At 42.3% G+C, this 15,898-nt stretch overlaps 1 protein-coding gene and 1 pseudogene across 1 annotated transcript; both read right to left on the reverse strand.

Moving 5' to 3' along the window:
• On the reverse strand, positions 10,611–13,090 carry Gm46992 (predicted gene 46992; annotated as a pseudogene).
• On the reverse strand, positions 14,502–14,727 carry LOC115487996 (ubiquitin-like protein 5). Its single transcript, XM_030247035.1, has one exon. It carries the CDS (start codon positions 14,725–14,727, stop codon positions 14,506–14,508), a length of 222 nt encoding a protein of 73 aa, XP_030102895.1. The 3' UTR covers positions 14,502–14,505.
• Between the last annotated feature and the right edge of the window lie 1,171 nt (positions 14,728–15,898).

Raw genomic sequence — 15,898 nt, forward strand, 5'->3', positions numbered from 1 at the left:
AAAATGATGTTACTGTTTTCTGAATGGAGGAGTCCAGAAACATAGACACATTAAAAATGTGTTGGTATATACACATTTTTTCTTTTTAATATGTTCATTATATCTCTGGTGTATAATGAAAATAAATGATTACTTGACTCCTGAAAAAGAAAAAGATTAATGCAGTCTGATGGTCTCTGCTAGCAAACTAGGAGGGGACTCCCCAACACAAGCCTGCAAGTACTATGACTACCAGTATCTGCTGTGCTACCAGGATGTTTTGGAAGAATGCAGGTCTCTTCCAAAACCATCTTCTTACTCTGCATGGTTTTAGATCACAATTTCCTCAATACCGCATGGTACTCACAAGAAAATGCTCCTTACTCTGATAATTCACCATCTGATTCTGTTTCAGGCCTGTACCAATTCTCAACACTCATAGAGTTAACTTTTTAGGATTGAGTTCAATGTAGCTCATGTATCTCTATGGAAATTTACCCCCTTCTTTCAACCATTCCAAATTTTCATACCTTTTTTTGGGGGGCGGGGGGGATGGGTGTGAGACAGGTTTTCTCTGTATAGCCCTGGCTAGTCTGCAACTCACTTTGTAGACCAGGCTGGTCTCAAACTCAGAAATTCCCCTCCTCTGCCTCCCGAATGCTGGGATTAAAGGTGTGCAACACCATGCCCGGCCTTTTTTTTTTTTTTTTAAAAGACTTATTTATTTTATGTATATGAGTACTATAGCTGCCTTCAAACACACCAGAAGAGGGCATTTGATCCTATTATAGCACCCTCTATGAGGGTGCTCCCTCAACCACACAACCACTCCTGCCTCACCACCCTTTCATTCCCCTACACTAGGCCATCAACCCTTCACAGGACCAAGGGCCTCCCTACCATTGATGCCAGATAAGGCCCCTTCAGCTCCTTCAGTCCTTCCCCTAACTCCTCCATTATGGTCCCTCTGCTCAGTCTGATAGTTGGCTGCATGCATCTGCACTGGTATTAGTCAGGCTCTAGCAGAGCCTCACAGGAGACAGCTCTATCAGCCTCTTGTCAACAAGCACTTCTTTGCATCAGCAATAGTGTCTGGGATTTGGTGTCTGCATGTGGGATGGGTCCCTAGTTGGAGCAGTCTTTGGATGGCCTTTCCTTCAGTCTCTGCTCCACTCTTTGTCCCTGTATTTCCTTTACACAACAGTAATTTTGGGTTAAAATTTTGGATATGGGTGGTGACACCATCCCTCAACTGAGGGTCCTTGCCTAACCTCTGGATATGGTCTCTATAGATTCTCCCTCCCTCTCTTCTGGGGTATTTTAGCTAATGTCATCCCCATGGGTTCCTGGGAGATTACTGCTTTCCTGGCATCTGGGACTTTCTGTTGGCTGCTCCCAGTTCTCCTTCCCTCGTTGCTACACACCTCAGTTCAATTTCCAGACCCTCTGTACATCTCATTTGTCTCCTCCCATACCTGATCCTGCCTCCCCCTTTCTCCCTGGCCCTTCTCTCTTCCTCCAAAGTCACTGCTACCCTCTCCCTCCCGTGACTGTTTTGTTCCCCATTCTAAATAGGACTGAAGCATGCACTCTTTGGTTTTCCTTCTTCTTGAGATTCATCCAAATTTTATTTTAGGGCTCAAGGAGGCCTTGTCCTTTTATTTTGACCCGGTTGCCACTGGGAAATCAATTATAAACTGATGAAGAGACATTATCTTCAGGTTTTTGCAATACAGAATGTTGAACTGTATTAATTACCAACAAAAAAAAGCTGGTTGATTTCCCTTTTACTTTCAGAGTTACACAAGGATTGCAGAGGGGGCACTTTTATCTTTAACCCCCTCCCCCGCTTATCTGTTTCTTCTGAAAGTGTCTGTTTTAGACATCTCTTAGAATCTTCTGATTTGTCTATGACTGCCAACAGGATCTTTGCGTGTTCTCAAGTCTGTTGCTTTTGTCTTTTTATCTGCTTCTCTTGTGTAGTCTCTCTTCTATTAAATACTCTCTCTACCACTATCACTAAGTCCCTCAGACTCTTTTTGCATAACCTCTCAACTGTCTGTAGATTTTTCTTAATATCTGGTGCTGTCTGGATAATGAAAACTAGAGTGACTGCTACTTTTACTTCCAGTGATTCAGGGTCCATGGGACTGTGTTGTTGAAATGTCTCTATGGCCCTCTCTAAAAAAAAGCTGTAAGGCATTTATTTTCTTGCTGCCTAATGTCATATACTCTGTCCAAAGATGTGGTCTGTCTTGTGGCTGCCTTGAGACCTGCCAGCAGAGCCAAATGGTAGACCAAGTGTCCCCTATTTCCTTCAATGGGGTTAAAATGCCAGTCTGGGTGAGTCAGAGGAAAGCGAACATGTGTGTGTGTGTGTGGGGGGGGGCGCTATATGTGTAATCGAACTGGTAGAATGTGGTAGACATAGCCTGTTAATAAGTCTGACAAACTCAAAGTTAAATCATCAAAGTCATCTCATCAAATTCACCTCATCAAGGTTACATCATCAGAGTCATCTGACAAAGACATTTCCTCAAAGTTATCTTGTCAAAGTCATCTCACTATGAGCAACACAAAAATACAAATAAAACCTTCCCTGTCTGTGGAGCAGGAACAAGAAACAATCAGAAAATGTTGCTCATGAAATAGACCTTTTGATGACACCCAAAACACAAGTCCAACCATTTCTCTCTATCAAGTAGAAATGAGAAACAGCCAAAAGTGGTGAACAAACAAAAGAAAAGAACCAGACTGGTGGGCATCTCTCTACTCCCATAAAAATAAGTCCACCCCAGACCAAGAATCAGGACATTTCCTCTATCTGCAGTAGCCACACTCACAGATATGTCTATCTCTAACTGCAACTGGCCACAGGTACAAAATCAAGGAATTGTTTCTAGATGGGTGAACCTTTTAGTTCTCTGAGTCATGCCGACCCAAACTGGTACTAACAGTGTCTCCCAGCTCCACCATTGCCAAGGCTCCCAGACATGTCTGTCCTAAGCTTAAATCAACCACAGAACAAATTCAAGGTCTTGTTCCTAGAAAGATGTGGCAACATTTAGAATTAGTGAACAGAAAAAGGCACAACCAGGAAAAAAAAACTAACCAAAACCATTAAAAGATATAGCCTGAAGTAACAAGAACAAACCAGAAGGTGGTGCTCAGAGAAGATGGATGTAGTACCACTCAGACATGGGAAAAAAAAATGATGCAGCATGCAGTAATAAGAACAACCATAAGGTGGTGCTCCTCATGAGACAACTTGGAGTACTAATGTTTACTCAGACCTGGGAAAAGTACCTTAACAACATAAGTCATTTCTCTTTACACAATTTTTGTTCTGCTCAGTAGATCTCATAGAAAGTTTCTAACACTCAGAGAAATTTGGCACCACACAAATCACTGCACAAGTACTCACCTGTTCAGATCACATAGAAAACTTCTGGCACTCAGACAAATTCCTCAGCATGGCTTCAAACTTAGAAGAATTACCACGCCAACACAAGCCACCAGGTTCCACACAAATAAATCATCTCAACATAGCTGGAAGAGTTCCACATTTATCTTTACACAAGCTTGCTTCTGTTCTGGTCTGCAGATCTCAGAGAAAGCTTAGAGAAATTCGGGGATCAGATAGGCAAGAAGCAGGAAGTTTTATGCAATGTTACAAACATAAAAACAGAAATATCTAGACTAGTTTTGCCGCCTTCAAGACCCTCCAGATAAGTAGTCCTGTGTGTCATGTGCAACTTCCCAGCCAATGTAACAAAATATAATGCCAGGGAATTGTTAGTGGCCCAAATCAGGACCTGATCTGATGCAACTAACAGCAGGGTCTTTATTCTATTTGAGCTAGCTCACCCACACCCCAATAACACAACTGTCACACAGAATGATTTGGTGGGGGTGGGGGGAAAATCAAATGTCTGTCTGGGCAAGGCTTAGTAGTAAGCAGCAAACTGAGGATACATGTTCAAGAATCTTATTACAAAGACACTGTGGCCTTTAACATAATTGGCTGGTGCTGGCAGTCATATTATAAACTTAATTTCTGCATCACTCCGCATTAGTGGTTGTTAAGCAGGGGGTGGAGTATTGTTGTAGGATTAACCTGGAGATGCTGGTCATTTGGGTGTAACCTGAAGAAACTGGTCTGGTTGGGGATTAGCCTAGAGAGTGGAGCTAGGCTCAGGTTTTGTTGGGGAGTATACTGGCTAGATTTGTGTCAACTTGACATAGCTGGAGTTATCACAGAGAAAGGAGCTTCAGTTGAGGAAATGCCTACATGAGATCCTGCTGTAAGGCATTTTCTCAATCAGTGATCAAGGGGGAAGGCCCTTTGTGGGTGGGACCATCCCTGGACTGGGAGTCTTGGGTTTTATAAGAAAGCAAGCTGTACATGCCAAGGGACACAAGTCAGAAAAGAACATCCCTCCATGGCTTCTGCATCAGATCCTGCTTTCTGACCTGCTTGAGTTCCAGTCCTGACTTCCTTGGTAATGAACAGCAATATGGAAGTGTGAGCCGAATAAACCCTTTCCTCCCCAACTTGCTTCTTGGTCATGATGTTTGTGCAGGAATAGAAACTCTGACTAAGACAGGGAGAAACTTGGAAACTAATGCTAGGTAACAGCCTGTTAGTTTACCTGACTTCAAACTTAAGTCAGGTTCTTTAAAATGGAGTCTGAACTTAAAAGATTTGGTATCTCAAAATCTTCTGGGATGTATATTCTGAGTGCACAAAGAAGCTGTGTTCCAGAGATAGGCAATGTTTTACCTTGTAATGCAGCTGTACTTGTTAATGAGCAAGAGTCACCCAGGTGATACTGGTTTTGAGATCATGAAGAACAGCTGAGCCTTGGGACTGTGTGAGATCATGGAAGGACATTGGTGAAAGTGCATCCTGAGTTACTGTTGATGTCTCAGGACTTATGGGGTAATGCAAAGGATTAGAGACTTGGCACCTTGAGTACAGCCTGTGAGAGACTATGTGTTAAGCCTTGTTGCTGCTGAAGACCCCGGTGAATTGGAGATGCCATTACTATGGGATGATCATCATTAACAGCAGCAGTGGTGGAGTGAATCAACCTGAGCTTAAGATGCTATAACAGGCAGAGCTGGTGAAGTGATGCCAGGCCTTTGGAGTTGGCCAGAAGATCATGTGAGGATCTCAGTCATTGAAACAAGGTATAACATTGAAATTGCATTGGAGACCCTAAGATGTTCATGATGCCAGGGCCATGGGGTATCTGCTTAGGAAAACGGCTGACAGGGTATAGAACCAGCCCAGGGGAAAGAAGTTTGATGCAGTCAATCAAGCCAATACAGGAGTAGATCTGAGCACAGCTTTGACATTATACATGGAGATGCAGAGTTTTGAGTTTGCGCAGCTGACTTCCTGTCTTGCTTTGAGGATTACAGTTATGTCATTGGATGAAACTGAGAAGAAACCTTGAACTTTGGACTTTTAACATTGTTAAGACTGCTATAGGCTATGTGGGCTTAGGAAGTTATAGTAAATGTACTTTTTTATTATGGTATGATTAGATATGGCCATGGTTAATAGGTAGTAGCACTTTTAGGCATTGTAGCCTTGTTGGAATAGGTGTGTCACTGTGAGCTTAGGCTTTAATACCCTCATCCTATCTACCTGAAGTGAGTCTTCGGCTAACTGCATTCAGAACAAGATGTAGAACTCTCAGCTCCTCCAGCCCCATTTCTGCTTGGACACTGCCATTCCCCTGCCTTGATGATAATGGACTGAACTGCTGAAACTATGACCCAGCCCCATCTAAATGTCATCTTTGTAAGTGTTGACTTGGTCCTGATATCTGTTCAAGGCAGCATAACCCTTACTAAGATACTTACAAAGCATTACACAAATTTTTATTATTAAGTTAGCCAAAAGTATTCTGAAATGTCAAATATCAAGTTTTGACTATCCATGGCTTTGAGATTTGATCCTGCAGCCCCTTTGGACTGAGCTGTTCTTTGTGTGGGGTAATAGGAGAGAAGCATTGCTATTGGCTGGCTGCTTCCTTGCTAACACTGATATTTCCTATTTAAAATTCTGTGGGAACTCCAGACCCCATTCGTTCCCAGATTTCATTATTCCTTTGGAACACTGGCAATTAACCCCTTGCTCTGAGCCCTGCCATTTACTTTGATAATCTTCATTACTACCTAGTATTTTGTGGCTCAGAAGGCAGCCTTCTGATATCTGAGGCCACTCCTTTACAGTCTGTCTTAGCTATGGATTCTATTGCTGTAAAGAGACACTATGACCAGGACAACTCTTTTTATTATTGTTAAATATTTTCTTCATTTACCTTTCAAATGCTAAAACAAAAGTCCTCTATACCCTCCCCAAACCCTGCTCTCCAACCCACCCACTCCCAGTTCTTGGCCCTGGCATTCCCCTGTACTGGGGCATATAATCTTCACAAGACCAAGGGCTTCTCCTCCAATTGATGGCTGACTAGGCCATCCTCTGCTACATATGCAACTAGAGACATAAGCTTTGGGGGATACTGGTTAGTTCGAATTGTTGATCCTCCTATAGGGTTGTAGACCCCTTTAGGTCCTTGGGTACTTTCTCTAGCTCCTTCATTAGGGGCCCTGTGTTCCTTCCAATAGATGACTGTGAGCATCCACTTCTGTATTTGTCAGGCATTGGCAGAGCCTCTCAGGAGACAACTATATCAGGACCCTGTCAGCAAAATCTTGCTGGCATATGCAATAGTGTCTGGGTTTCGTGGTTGTTTATGTGATGGATCCCCGGGTGGGGCAGTCTCTTGATGGTCCTTTCTTCAGTCTCAGCTCCAAACTTTGTCTCTGTAACTCCTTCCATGGGTATTTTGTTTCTCATTCTAAGAAGGAAGAAAGTATCCACACTTTGGTCTTTGCAATGTGTGCTTTGAGCTTTACTAATGTTTCTTTAATGAATGTGTCTGCCCTTGCATTTGAAGCATAGATATTCAGAATTGAGAGTTCCTCCTGGAAGATTTTACCTTTGATGAATATGAAGTGCCCCTCCTTGTATTTTTTTATAACTTTGGATTGGAAATCAATTTTATTCGATATTAGAATGGATACTTCAGGTGTTTGCAAACTTCGCCACACCGATGCTCTCCAACGCCAGTGCTGCCTCTTGCTTGCTGAGCTCCAGCTGAAGGAGAATTCGGGTAAGTAAGGAGGTGTCCATACCATGGCTCATACAAAGCAGACTGCCCGCAAATCCACCGGTGTTAAAGCACCCAGGAAACAACTGGCTACAAAAGCCGCTAGCAAGAGTGCGCCCTCTACTACAGGGGTGAAAAAAACCTCATCGTTACAGGCCTGGTACTGTGGCACTCGGTGAAATCAGACACTATAGGAAATCCACTGAACTTCTGATCTGCAAGCTCCCCTTTCACCGTCTGGTGTGAGAAATTGCTCGGGACTTCAAAACAGATCTGTGCTTCCAGAATGCAGCTATTGGTGCTTTGCAGGAGGCAAGTGAGGCCTATCTGGTTGGCCTTTTTGAAGATACCAATCTGTGTGCTATCCATGCCAAACGTGTCACAATTATGCCAAAAGATATCCAGCTAGCACACTGAATACACGGAGAACGTGCGTAAGAGTCCACTATGAGGGGAAACATTTCATTCTCAAAAAAATTTTTTTTCCTCTTCTTCCTGTTATCAATAGTTCTGAATGTTAGATATTTTTTCCATGGGGTCAAAGGTACCTAAGTATATGATTATGAGTGGAAACATAGGGGACAGAATCAGGTATTGGCGTTTCTCCACGTTCATTTGTGTGTGAATTTTTAATATAAATGCAAGATGTAAAGCATTAATGCAAGCAAAATGTTTCAGTGAATACATTTCAACAGTTCAACTTTATAACAATTATAAATAAACCGGTTAAAATTTTCTGGACAATGCCAGCATTTGGATTTTTTTAAGATAAGTAAAGTTCTTATTGATGGCAAAAAAAAAAAAAAAAAAAAAAATGGCTACTCCAGCTTGTTTCTTCAGACAATTGCTTGGAAAGTTATTTTTCAGCCTTTTACTCTGAAGTAGTGTCTGTATTTTTCCCTGAAGTGGGTTTCCTGTATGCAGCAAAATGTTGGGTCCTGTTTATGTAGTAGTCTGTTAATCTATGTCTTTTTATTGGAGAATTGAGTCCATTAATATTCAGAGATATTAAGAAAAAGTAATTGTTGCTTCCTGTTGTTTTTGTTGTTATAAATGGGATTTTGTTTTTGTGGCTATCTTCTTTTAGGTTTGTTGAAGGATTACTTTCTTGCTTTTTTCTAGGGAGTAATTTCCCTCCTTGTTTTGGAGTTTTCCCTTTATTATCCTTTGAAGGGCTGGATTTGTGGAAAGATATTGTGTGAATTTGGTTTTGCCATGGAATACTTTGGTTTCTCCATCTATGGTGAGAGTTTTGCCAAGAGACATTCTGAGTTTCAGTTTAATTGGGCATGGCTCAGGAAGTTGAGGCATCCACCTGTGTAGGAAGAAGGCCTTGATTTTGTATCTGTGGCCAATTGCAGTTAGAGGTATCCATGGCTACATTGGGGCCAAGAGATGTCCTGAGTCCTTGTCTGAGGTGGGTGTGGTCTCAGGGGAGCCGAGAGATGGCCACCAATCTGGTTCTTTTCTTGTGTGTGTGCACCACTTTTAGTTGTTTCTCCTTTCTTCCTGATAGAGAGAAATGACTGGAATTGTGTTTTGGGTGTCATAGAGAGTTCCTTTTCATGAATACCACTTTCTGGTTGTTTCTTATTTCTGCTCCAAAGACAGCAAAGGTTTTATATGTGTATTTGTGTTCCTCATAATGAGATGACTTTGACAGATGACTTCCTGCATGAGCAATAAGTACTATATGGAGTAAGCAACATCCTTCTCAGCCCTTGTCATCTCACTTCAACTTCCTAATAACTTCAAGTTTCCAGGTTTTAAAGATGAGATAGAGAGAAGTTAGGTCTTCTGATTTTTTTTTGTTGCTGTTTATTTGTATTTTCCTGCAAATTTTGGGTGTAGGGGGCTGAAACATAGACAACTTAGGTAACTTGCTATGTTCCAGAACCAGATAACATAGGGAAACAAATGAAAAGCCAACAAAATAGAACCAAACCCACACCCCAAATAACTAAACAAAATCATGGCCTGTGATAATTCATTTAAAAATAAAGTTCATTAGGTTGAAGAGACCACTTAGGAGCACTAATTCCTGACACACACATGGTGCCTCAAAAATCTGCTACTCTAGTATGAAGTGGGTTCAATGCCCTATCTTGCTTCCTTGGTACCAGGGATACATGTTGTTACAGATGTACTGGAAGACAAAAACACCTTTATATATATAATAAAATTGTAAACTACGTTTTGTTACATTTAGTACATGAGTGTATGGGTAACATGTTTGTGTGTTTGTATAAAACAAATACAGCTGTGTGAATGTCAGAGAACAACCTGAGAGATTCCATTTCTTTGAGACAGTACTCAAGGTAGTCAAGCATGGCAGCAAGAGCCTATACCCACTGTGACATTCAATCAGTTTTACAAAACTACTCTCTTAATTATTTTCTAGTATAATTGCTGTTCTCTACATAACCATAGCACAATGAAGAATCATCATAGTACAAGCATGACTTATGATATGTCTTTGTGGAAAATGTGACTTGAATGAAGAACATATCCATCCTTTTTTTTTTTAAAAAGATCAATTTATTTATTTAACGTATATGAGTACACTGTAGTTGTACTGATGATTGTGAACCATGATGTGGTTGCTGGTAATATGAATTCAGGACCTCTGATAGCTCTGGCTTGGTCCTGCTAGCTCCAGTCAGACGTAGTTGTCCTCAGGTGCCAGAATAGGTTGTCAGATACCTTTATTGGTTGTTGTGAGCATCCATGTGATGTCTGGGATTTGAACTCTGGACCTTTGGAAGAGCAGTTAGTGCTCTTCTATCCAGCCCCATCACTTTTTTATGATCCTACACCCCAGGTTTTGGTCTATGCCTTTCTGATTTCTCACATTCATTATTTTAATATTGTACCATAGAAAACCAGAATGCAGTAAAAAGTTTCCTTTTGTTTGGTTTGGTGATTGACTTATGCTTGGAGCAGGATGTGGTACTATGGGAAGGTGTGGTCTTGTTGGATTAAACATGCATCACTGTGGAGGCAGGGCTTTGGGGAAATGTATGTATACTCAGGCTCTGCCAAAGGTGAGATACAGTAATCTCATTTTCTGCCTTTGAATTGGGAGAGTGAGGCAAGCAGTTATCTGATATAGAAAATCCTAGTCTGTAGAAAGAGTTCCAGGGCAGCCTGGAGTACACAGAAAAGCCCTATCTCAGAAAGAAATAATGATCTTTCTTACTTGTGTCTTACTCCTCCTTCAAAGAAGATGGTACTCACCAGGTAGGTTGTTGATTCAGTTTCTGGTTATGGAATGGTCTTGGAGTACAAATATTTTGCATTTTTTTTTACGGGGATTGCTCAAGCTTTCACATCTGATAGAGGATCCATGTTTAAGATCTGTGCCAACCAGTGCCAGCCATGATACAAGCCATGATTGTGAGACTCCTGCTGGTTTCCAAAGGGCCACTGTAGTTGGATGATGGTGGCATACAAATGGATCACCCCATACATGTGTTTTAGAAAGTTGTCCTTTTGTTCAATCTTAGAATCCATCACTTGGTAGACAAGTATCCTTTGAGAATCCTCCAGAGTCATCCCTTCCTTGAAAGCTGGGTAGAAAGGAGCAGAGTATGGACATTTCTTGTGGAGATGAGAAAAAATGAGGTCTCCCAGTTTGGGGTGTGCCGCACACAGATCTCACTTGGGTCCTCAATCCACAGGCAAAACTCGGGTTCCGGTGGTTAAAGGCAAGCAAGGAGTTGGTGCAGATGACAGACACAGAGAGAGTGTGTATCTGGATGTAATTTGTCAAATCAGGCATCAAACTTTTAATACAGAAGAAAATAGAGAAGTTAGGTGACACATTGGCAATGTACAATGAGGTTACCGGATGCTTAATGACTCTTACACAAAACAGAGGAATGCAAACATAAAGGCTGTCAGGAACTGGGCAATAAAACAACTGAGACATAGTCAGCTCTATCTAAGGTCAGCTATATTCTTAGAAGCCAGGTGTGAGATCTTTGCACTTCCAGGCCAAGGGCTTTCATGTCCAAGCCATAGTTCTAATTAGGGAGTTCCACTCTAGCTAACATTCTCATGAATAATGCAATACTCTAGTTTCTCCTCAAACCACAGCCTACTACTACTTCCTAAACCATTGTAAATTCCTGTATATGGGAGTGACTCAGCTTTTTTTTCTAAGTGATTGTGTGGGAAGACTTTCTACTAATAAGTAATGTAGTCTGGCATACATACTACAATAAGAATTCTAAACTTACGTTGCTAAGCTTGCCCTGAGATTTCTAAGTATGTAGAAGATAGTTGCTACACTCTCTGGTCGAGTCAACTGGACAAGCCGAAAGGCTTAAAAGTCACTCATGAGGCAAAAGAGTTTTAAGGAAGCTCTCCTCCTGGAGGCTAGTGTTCTCTACCCATACATTAATTTTTCATTCCCGAGTTCCAGTACCACGCTAGTCTAGAGTATGGATCCACGTGCTCTCTTTCAGTATTTTCCTATAAGTGCTCTGACATGGCTAAAGCCTTCCGCCAGTGTTCCAACACTCCAAGGGCATCCTTGACCAAGATCAAGGGTTTAGAATTCAGCAAGATTGTAAAAGCTAAGTCACTTCCTTACACAGAAATTTACCATCACTTAAAAAGAAGGAAGTTTCAGACCAATGGAGAAACCAGAATAGATACTATAACAGTTACACCCATACACACGTATTTACAATGGCCTAAGGGGAAGGTGGACTATACAAGGGACTAAATAGGAACTATGGCAAGGATGTGAAGCCCTTGACCCTGGCTTCTGAGGTTAGTGAATTTTAGGTGGAGCCCTTGTTGATCCCAGCTGTTGTCAATGTATTCTATCCTGGGTGGTTCCCTTTAGACCTTTTGTGTTTGCATTCCTCTGTTTTCTGTAAGATTCCAGTTACCTCAATTGTACCTTGCGAATATGTCACCCAACTTCCTTATTGTCCTCTGCATAAAAAGTCTGATGCTCAGTTGTAAAATTACATTCAGATTCCACACAAACTCTCCTGCGTGTGTGTCTGTCTGTCATTCATCCATGCTTTGCCCACCCACGTCGAGAGACCCCGTTCCACGCAGACACAGGGACCCAAAAGGTCTGCGGCAGATAGTAATGCCTGATTTCTCTCACTATCTCTCTTAGAATACTAGAGAAAATTTGAATGTTACTGAATAGGTAATATTCTTACTGAATTCCAAGCCCAGTGTCAGCTCAAGGACTACCTAGGGCATTGGTGAAGTCCAGTAAGCAAAGTTTGATTTTTCTTAGGTATTTGGCAAATCATTGCTTGGAGACACCTATAACATAACAATCCTGAAAGAGAGCACACAGATCCATTCGCAAGGACAAGTTTGGAGCATTCATTATATGGGATGCCACAGTTCCAGGAAACTGTTTCCCTGAACTTTTCACCTCGGGACTGTGTCCAGGTTTCTAGGACTGTCATGCAAGTCACTACTGGAGTGGGTGTACCAGGGGTGGAGCATCCAGATACCAGATGCCACCACTGCAATGGAGAATGCTGCTTCATGGTGAGAGCCCACTTCCTCCTCCCTTCTTTCACAAATTTCTCTGCCAGTTTGTACTGGACAAAATCAAGTTCCTTAGGGATAAGAGTGACAGACACAGAATGCCCACATGATTGGACAGGCTTTCCAGTGAGCAGGCTATGGATGTTGTCAAAGACCTCCTTTACTTTGAACCTGTGATGCTGGAGATATGGCTTACTGGGATGGTGGATGCTTCTGCAAGTCCATCTTTATCTTTTTGGTCTGATATTCCTTACTGATATTCAAGTCGGCAAAGACCAACAAACATTTGGCAGAAACATGCTAAGTTTTGATAAAACTTCATCTTATAATCTTGTACCTTCCCCTGCAGGTCTTCTCTGCTGGGCTTGGACTGGGTACAGAGGTCTGGCCTGGAGCCCCTGTCCCATGCTGCACCTGTAACTCCTGGGCTGCCTCCTTCTCTTCCTCTTCCTCTTCCTTCTCCTGCTCCTGCTCCTCCTCTCCCACCACCACCTCCTCCTCCTTTTCCATTTCAGAGATTCTGGTGATCTCCTGCTCCAAATTCAAGAGGAGGTCCTACATTTCCTACAGGGCCAGCCCATCCTCAGCTTGATTCTCTGCTGGGGGATAGCAACTCTCTAAGGTTTTGTGAATGATTCTTGAGATGAGGCCACACTGCTAGTTACTCTGGATCAGCATGTTAGCCAGGTCCACATTCACCAGGTGTTTGTGCTGACTGGAGGTGTCCACCTGCTGGATGAACTGTGGGGCCTCCTCTTGCAGGGGCTACAGGCTGTGCAGATGGACCTGGCCTTCCTCCTTCTGGATCTGTTCCTGTTCTTCCTGATTCATTCCCTGCTGCTCTGCCTCTCCTAGCTTTAGGTTGAGAATCTGGGCCCTCACCCCATGCTCAACTTTCAGCATCTGATGGTACAGGGCTTCTCTGGTATTCTTCTCCATCACTTCCTCTAAGCCCTGGAACTCCTTATGCAGCTTCAGCGGCTTCACCTCCTCACACTTCTTTAGCTGCTAGACCATTTTGCCATCAACATACACACACATGTCAGTGTCCCTCTGGGCCTGAGGTAAATTGATGTGGACTCACAGATGCAAGAACATTCAGCAAACTAAAAGACCAACCTTCTGATCAGCAATGGAAAGTGCTTCATCCAGTTTGTCAAGATATGACCCATGTGAAGTCTTTCATCAGAAGCCAGCCATATATGCAGTGGTATTATAAGGTATTGTATAACACTTTGAGGTCTTCCCCTTTGATGGATATATTGGGATCTTACACATATGCTGTGTTTGTACATGAGATGAACACCAAGAAACAGCAGCAGCAGTGGAGGACAGGCAGCTGGAGCCTAGAAGTTGTGAATGATTCTTGAGATGAGGCCACACAGCTAGTTACTCTGGGTCTGCAAGGTAGCCAGGTCCACATTCAGCAGGTCTTTGTGCTGACTGGAGGTATCAAAGGGCAGAGCTACAAAGGGCAGAGCTGGAGAGGTGACCCAAGCTCTTGGAGGAACCTACAAGATCCTGAGTGAATCCCAGTCATTGGATGGTTGGAGTTTGATTGTGCTTTTAATTGTGACTGTGCCCTGACATGTTTCCCTCTTGAAGTAAGAAGGCATTTTAGTGGAGCCCACAGTTAAGAGACTTTGAATTTAAAAGATATTGGATATTTTAAAGGGAAGGAACTTTTTTTTGACAGCGTCAAAGGTTTTATTCATGTAAACTATGAAAAATGACCATCTATAGAAGTTTCAAATGAGGGTGGGATAGGAAGGCAGGGTAGAGTGGGGCAAGGAGGAGGAAGAATTCCGCTCTACTGGTAATAAAGCTCCAGGTTCATCCCATCATGGATTTCATAGTCTCCCAGAGACACGTGGTCCTTATAAATCGTGTACCACTTTTTAAGAATGATCTTATTCAAGCGGGTGCCAGTTTGAGCCGCTATCAGTTTCTTCAAGCCACCAATGGTATCATCGGTGTTGCACTTCACTCGGACTTTCTTTCCTAGACGGTCATTGCAAACCACCTCAATCATTGTGGCTGGAGCTCCAATGTCCTCGAATTTATGGATGGAGCAACTTGCAGCTCCAATGCCGAACCCCAGTTGAACTTTTAATATATAAAGACTGTGGAACTTTTAAACCCTCTTATAGAGGTGCAGCCACTGGGAAGGATCACCTTCCTCCCCTCTTTAGGGTAGATTCATTTGCTAGGACAGTTCATGAACCTAAAAGGCAAAGCAAAATGAGAGAAAAACAAATAAACATCAAACTAATATTTTCATTGTTTGTTTGCAGTTTTAAATAAAAGTAGGCTCATTTCATCTTTATGTGTATGAGTGCTTTGTCTGGATGTATGTCTGTGTACCACATACATGCCTGGTGCCTTCAGAGACTGGAAGAGGGTGTCAGATTCCTAAATTTTAGTCACCGATGGTTGGGAGCTGCCATGTGGGTGCTGGGAAACAAACAAGTTCCTCTGCAAGAGCAGCTAATGCTATGAACCACTGAGCTATTCCTCCAGGCCATAGTTGATAGTTTTATAAAGGACATTTAAAAACATATAAATGAAAGCTAACTGAACGCATTGTTGTTCCCAAGGCTGGCCGTTTTGTGTCCACACTTTCCCTCATTGCTACAATAAGAACACAATACACACAATACCCTGGTGTTTTCCTAGTGTGCATTCATTTCAAGTTCAACCTTTCCCCTCATGGTCCTACTAATCTATATCACAGTGCCTGAAGAAGTCTTGAATGTTTGCTACCTGGAACCCTTAGTCAGCATAACTCACTAATTTTTCTGTACCACAGAAGTAAGCATTATCTGCTGGTTCTAGTTACACTTCCATTGCTGCTGTTAAAATACTCAAACCAAAAAAAAAAAAAGATTTAAAGGAGGAGGGACTTATTTGGCTTACAATTTAAGGTTACAAGCCACCAAAGGGATGTCAGGGCAGCTAGAGAAAGCCCACAAGTAGAGGAACCTACTTTCTTTCCTACTTGTCCATCTTTCTAATAACAACAACAACAACAAAAAAAATAGTACTCCCCTACTCCCCTACCACCCACCCTCTGCCCTCCTCGATAGGTAGATAGATAGATAGATAGATAGATAGGTAGGTAGGTAGGTAGATAGATAGATAGATAGATAGATAGATACACAAGGCAGGACAACAATTCCTAATTTCCATGATCCAAATGTTCT

This window comes from Mus musculus, chromosome 12, assembly GCF_000001635.26.
Source record: "Mus musculus strain C57BL/6J chromosome 12, GRCm38.p6 C57BL/6J".
Taxonomy (NCBI): domain Eukaryota; kingdom Metazoa; phylum Chordata; class Mammalia; order Rodentia; family Muridae; genus Mus; species Mus musculus.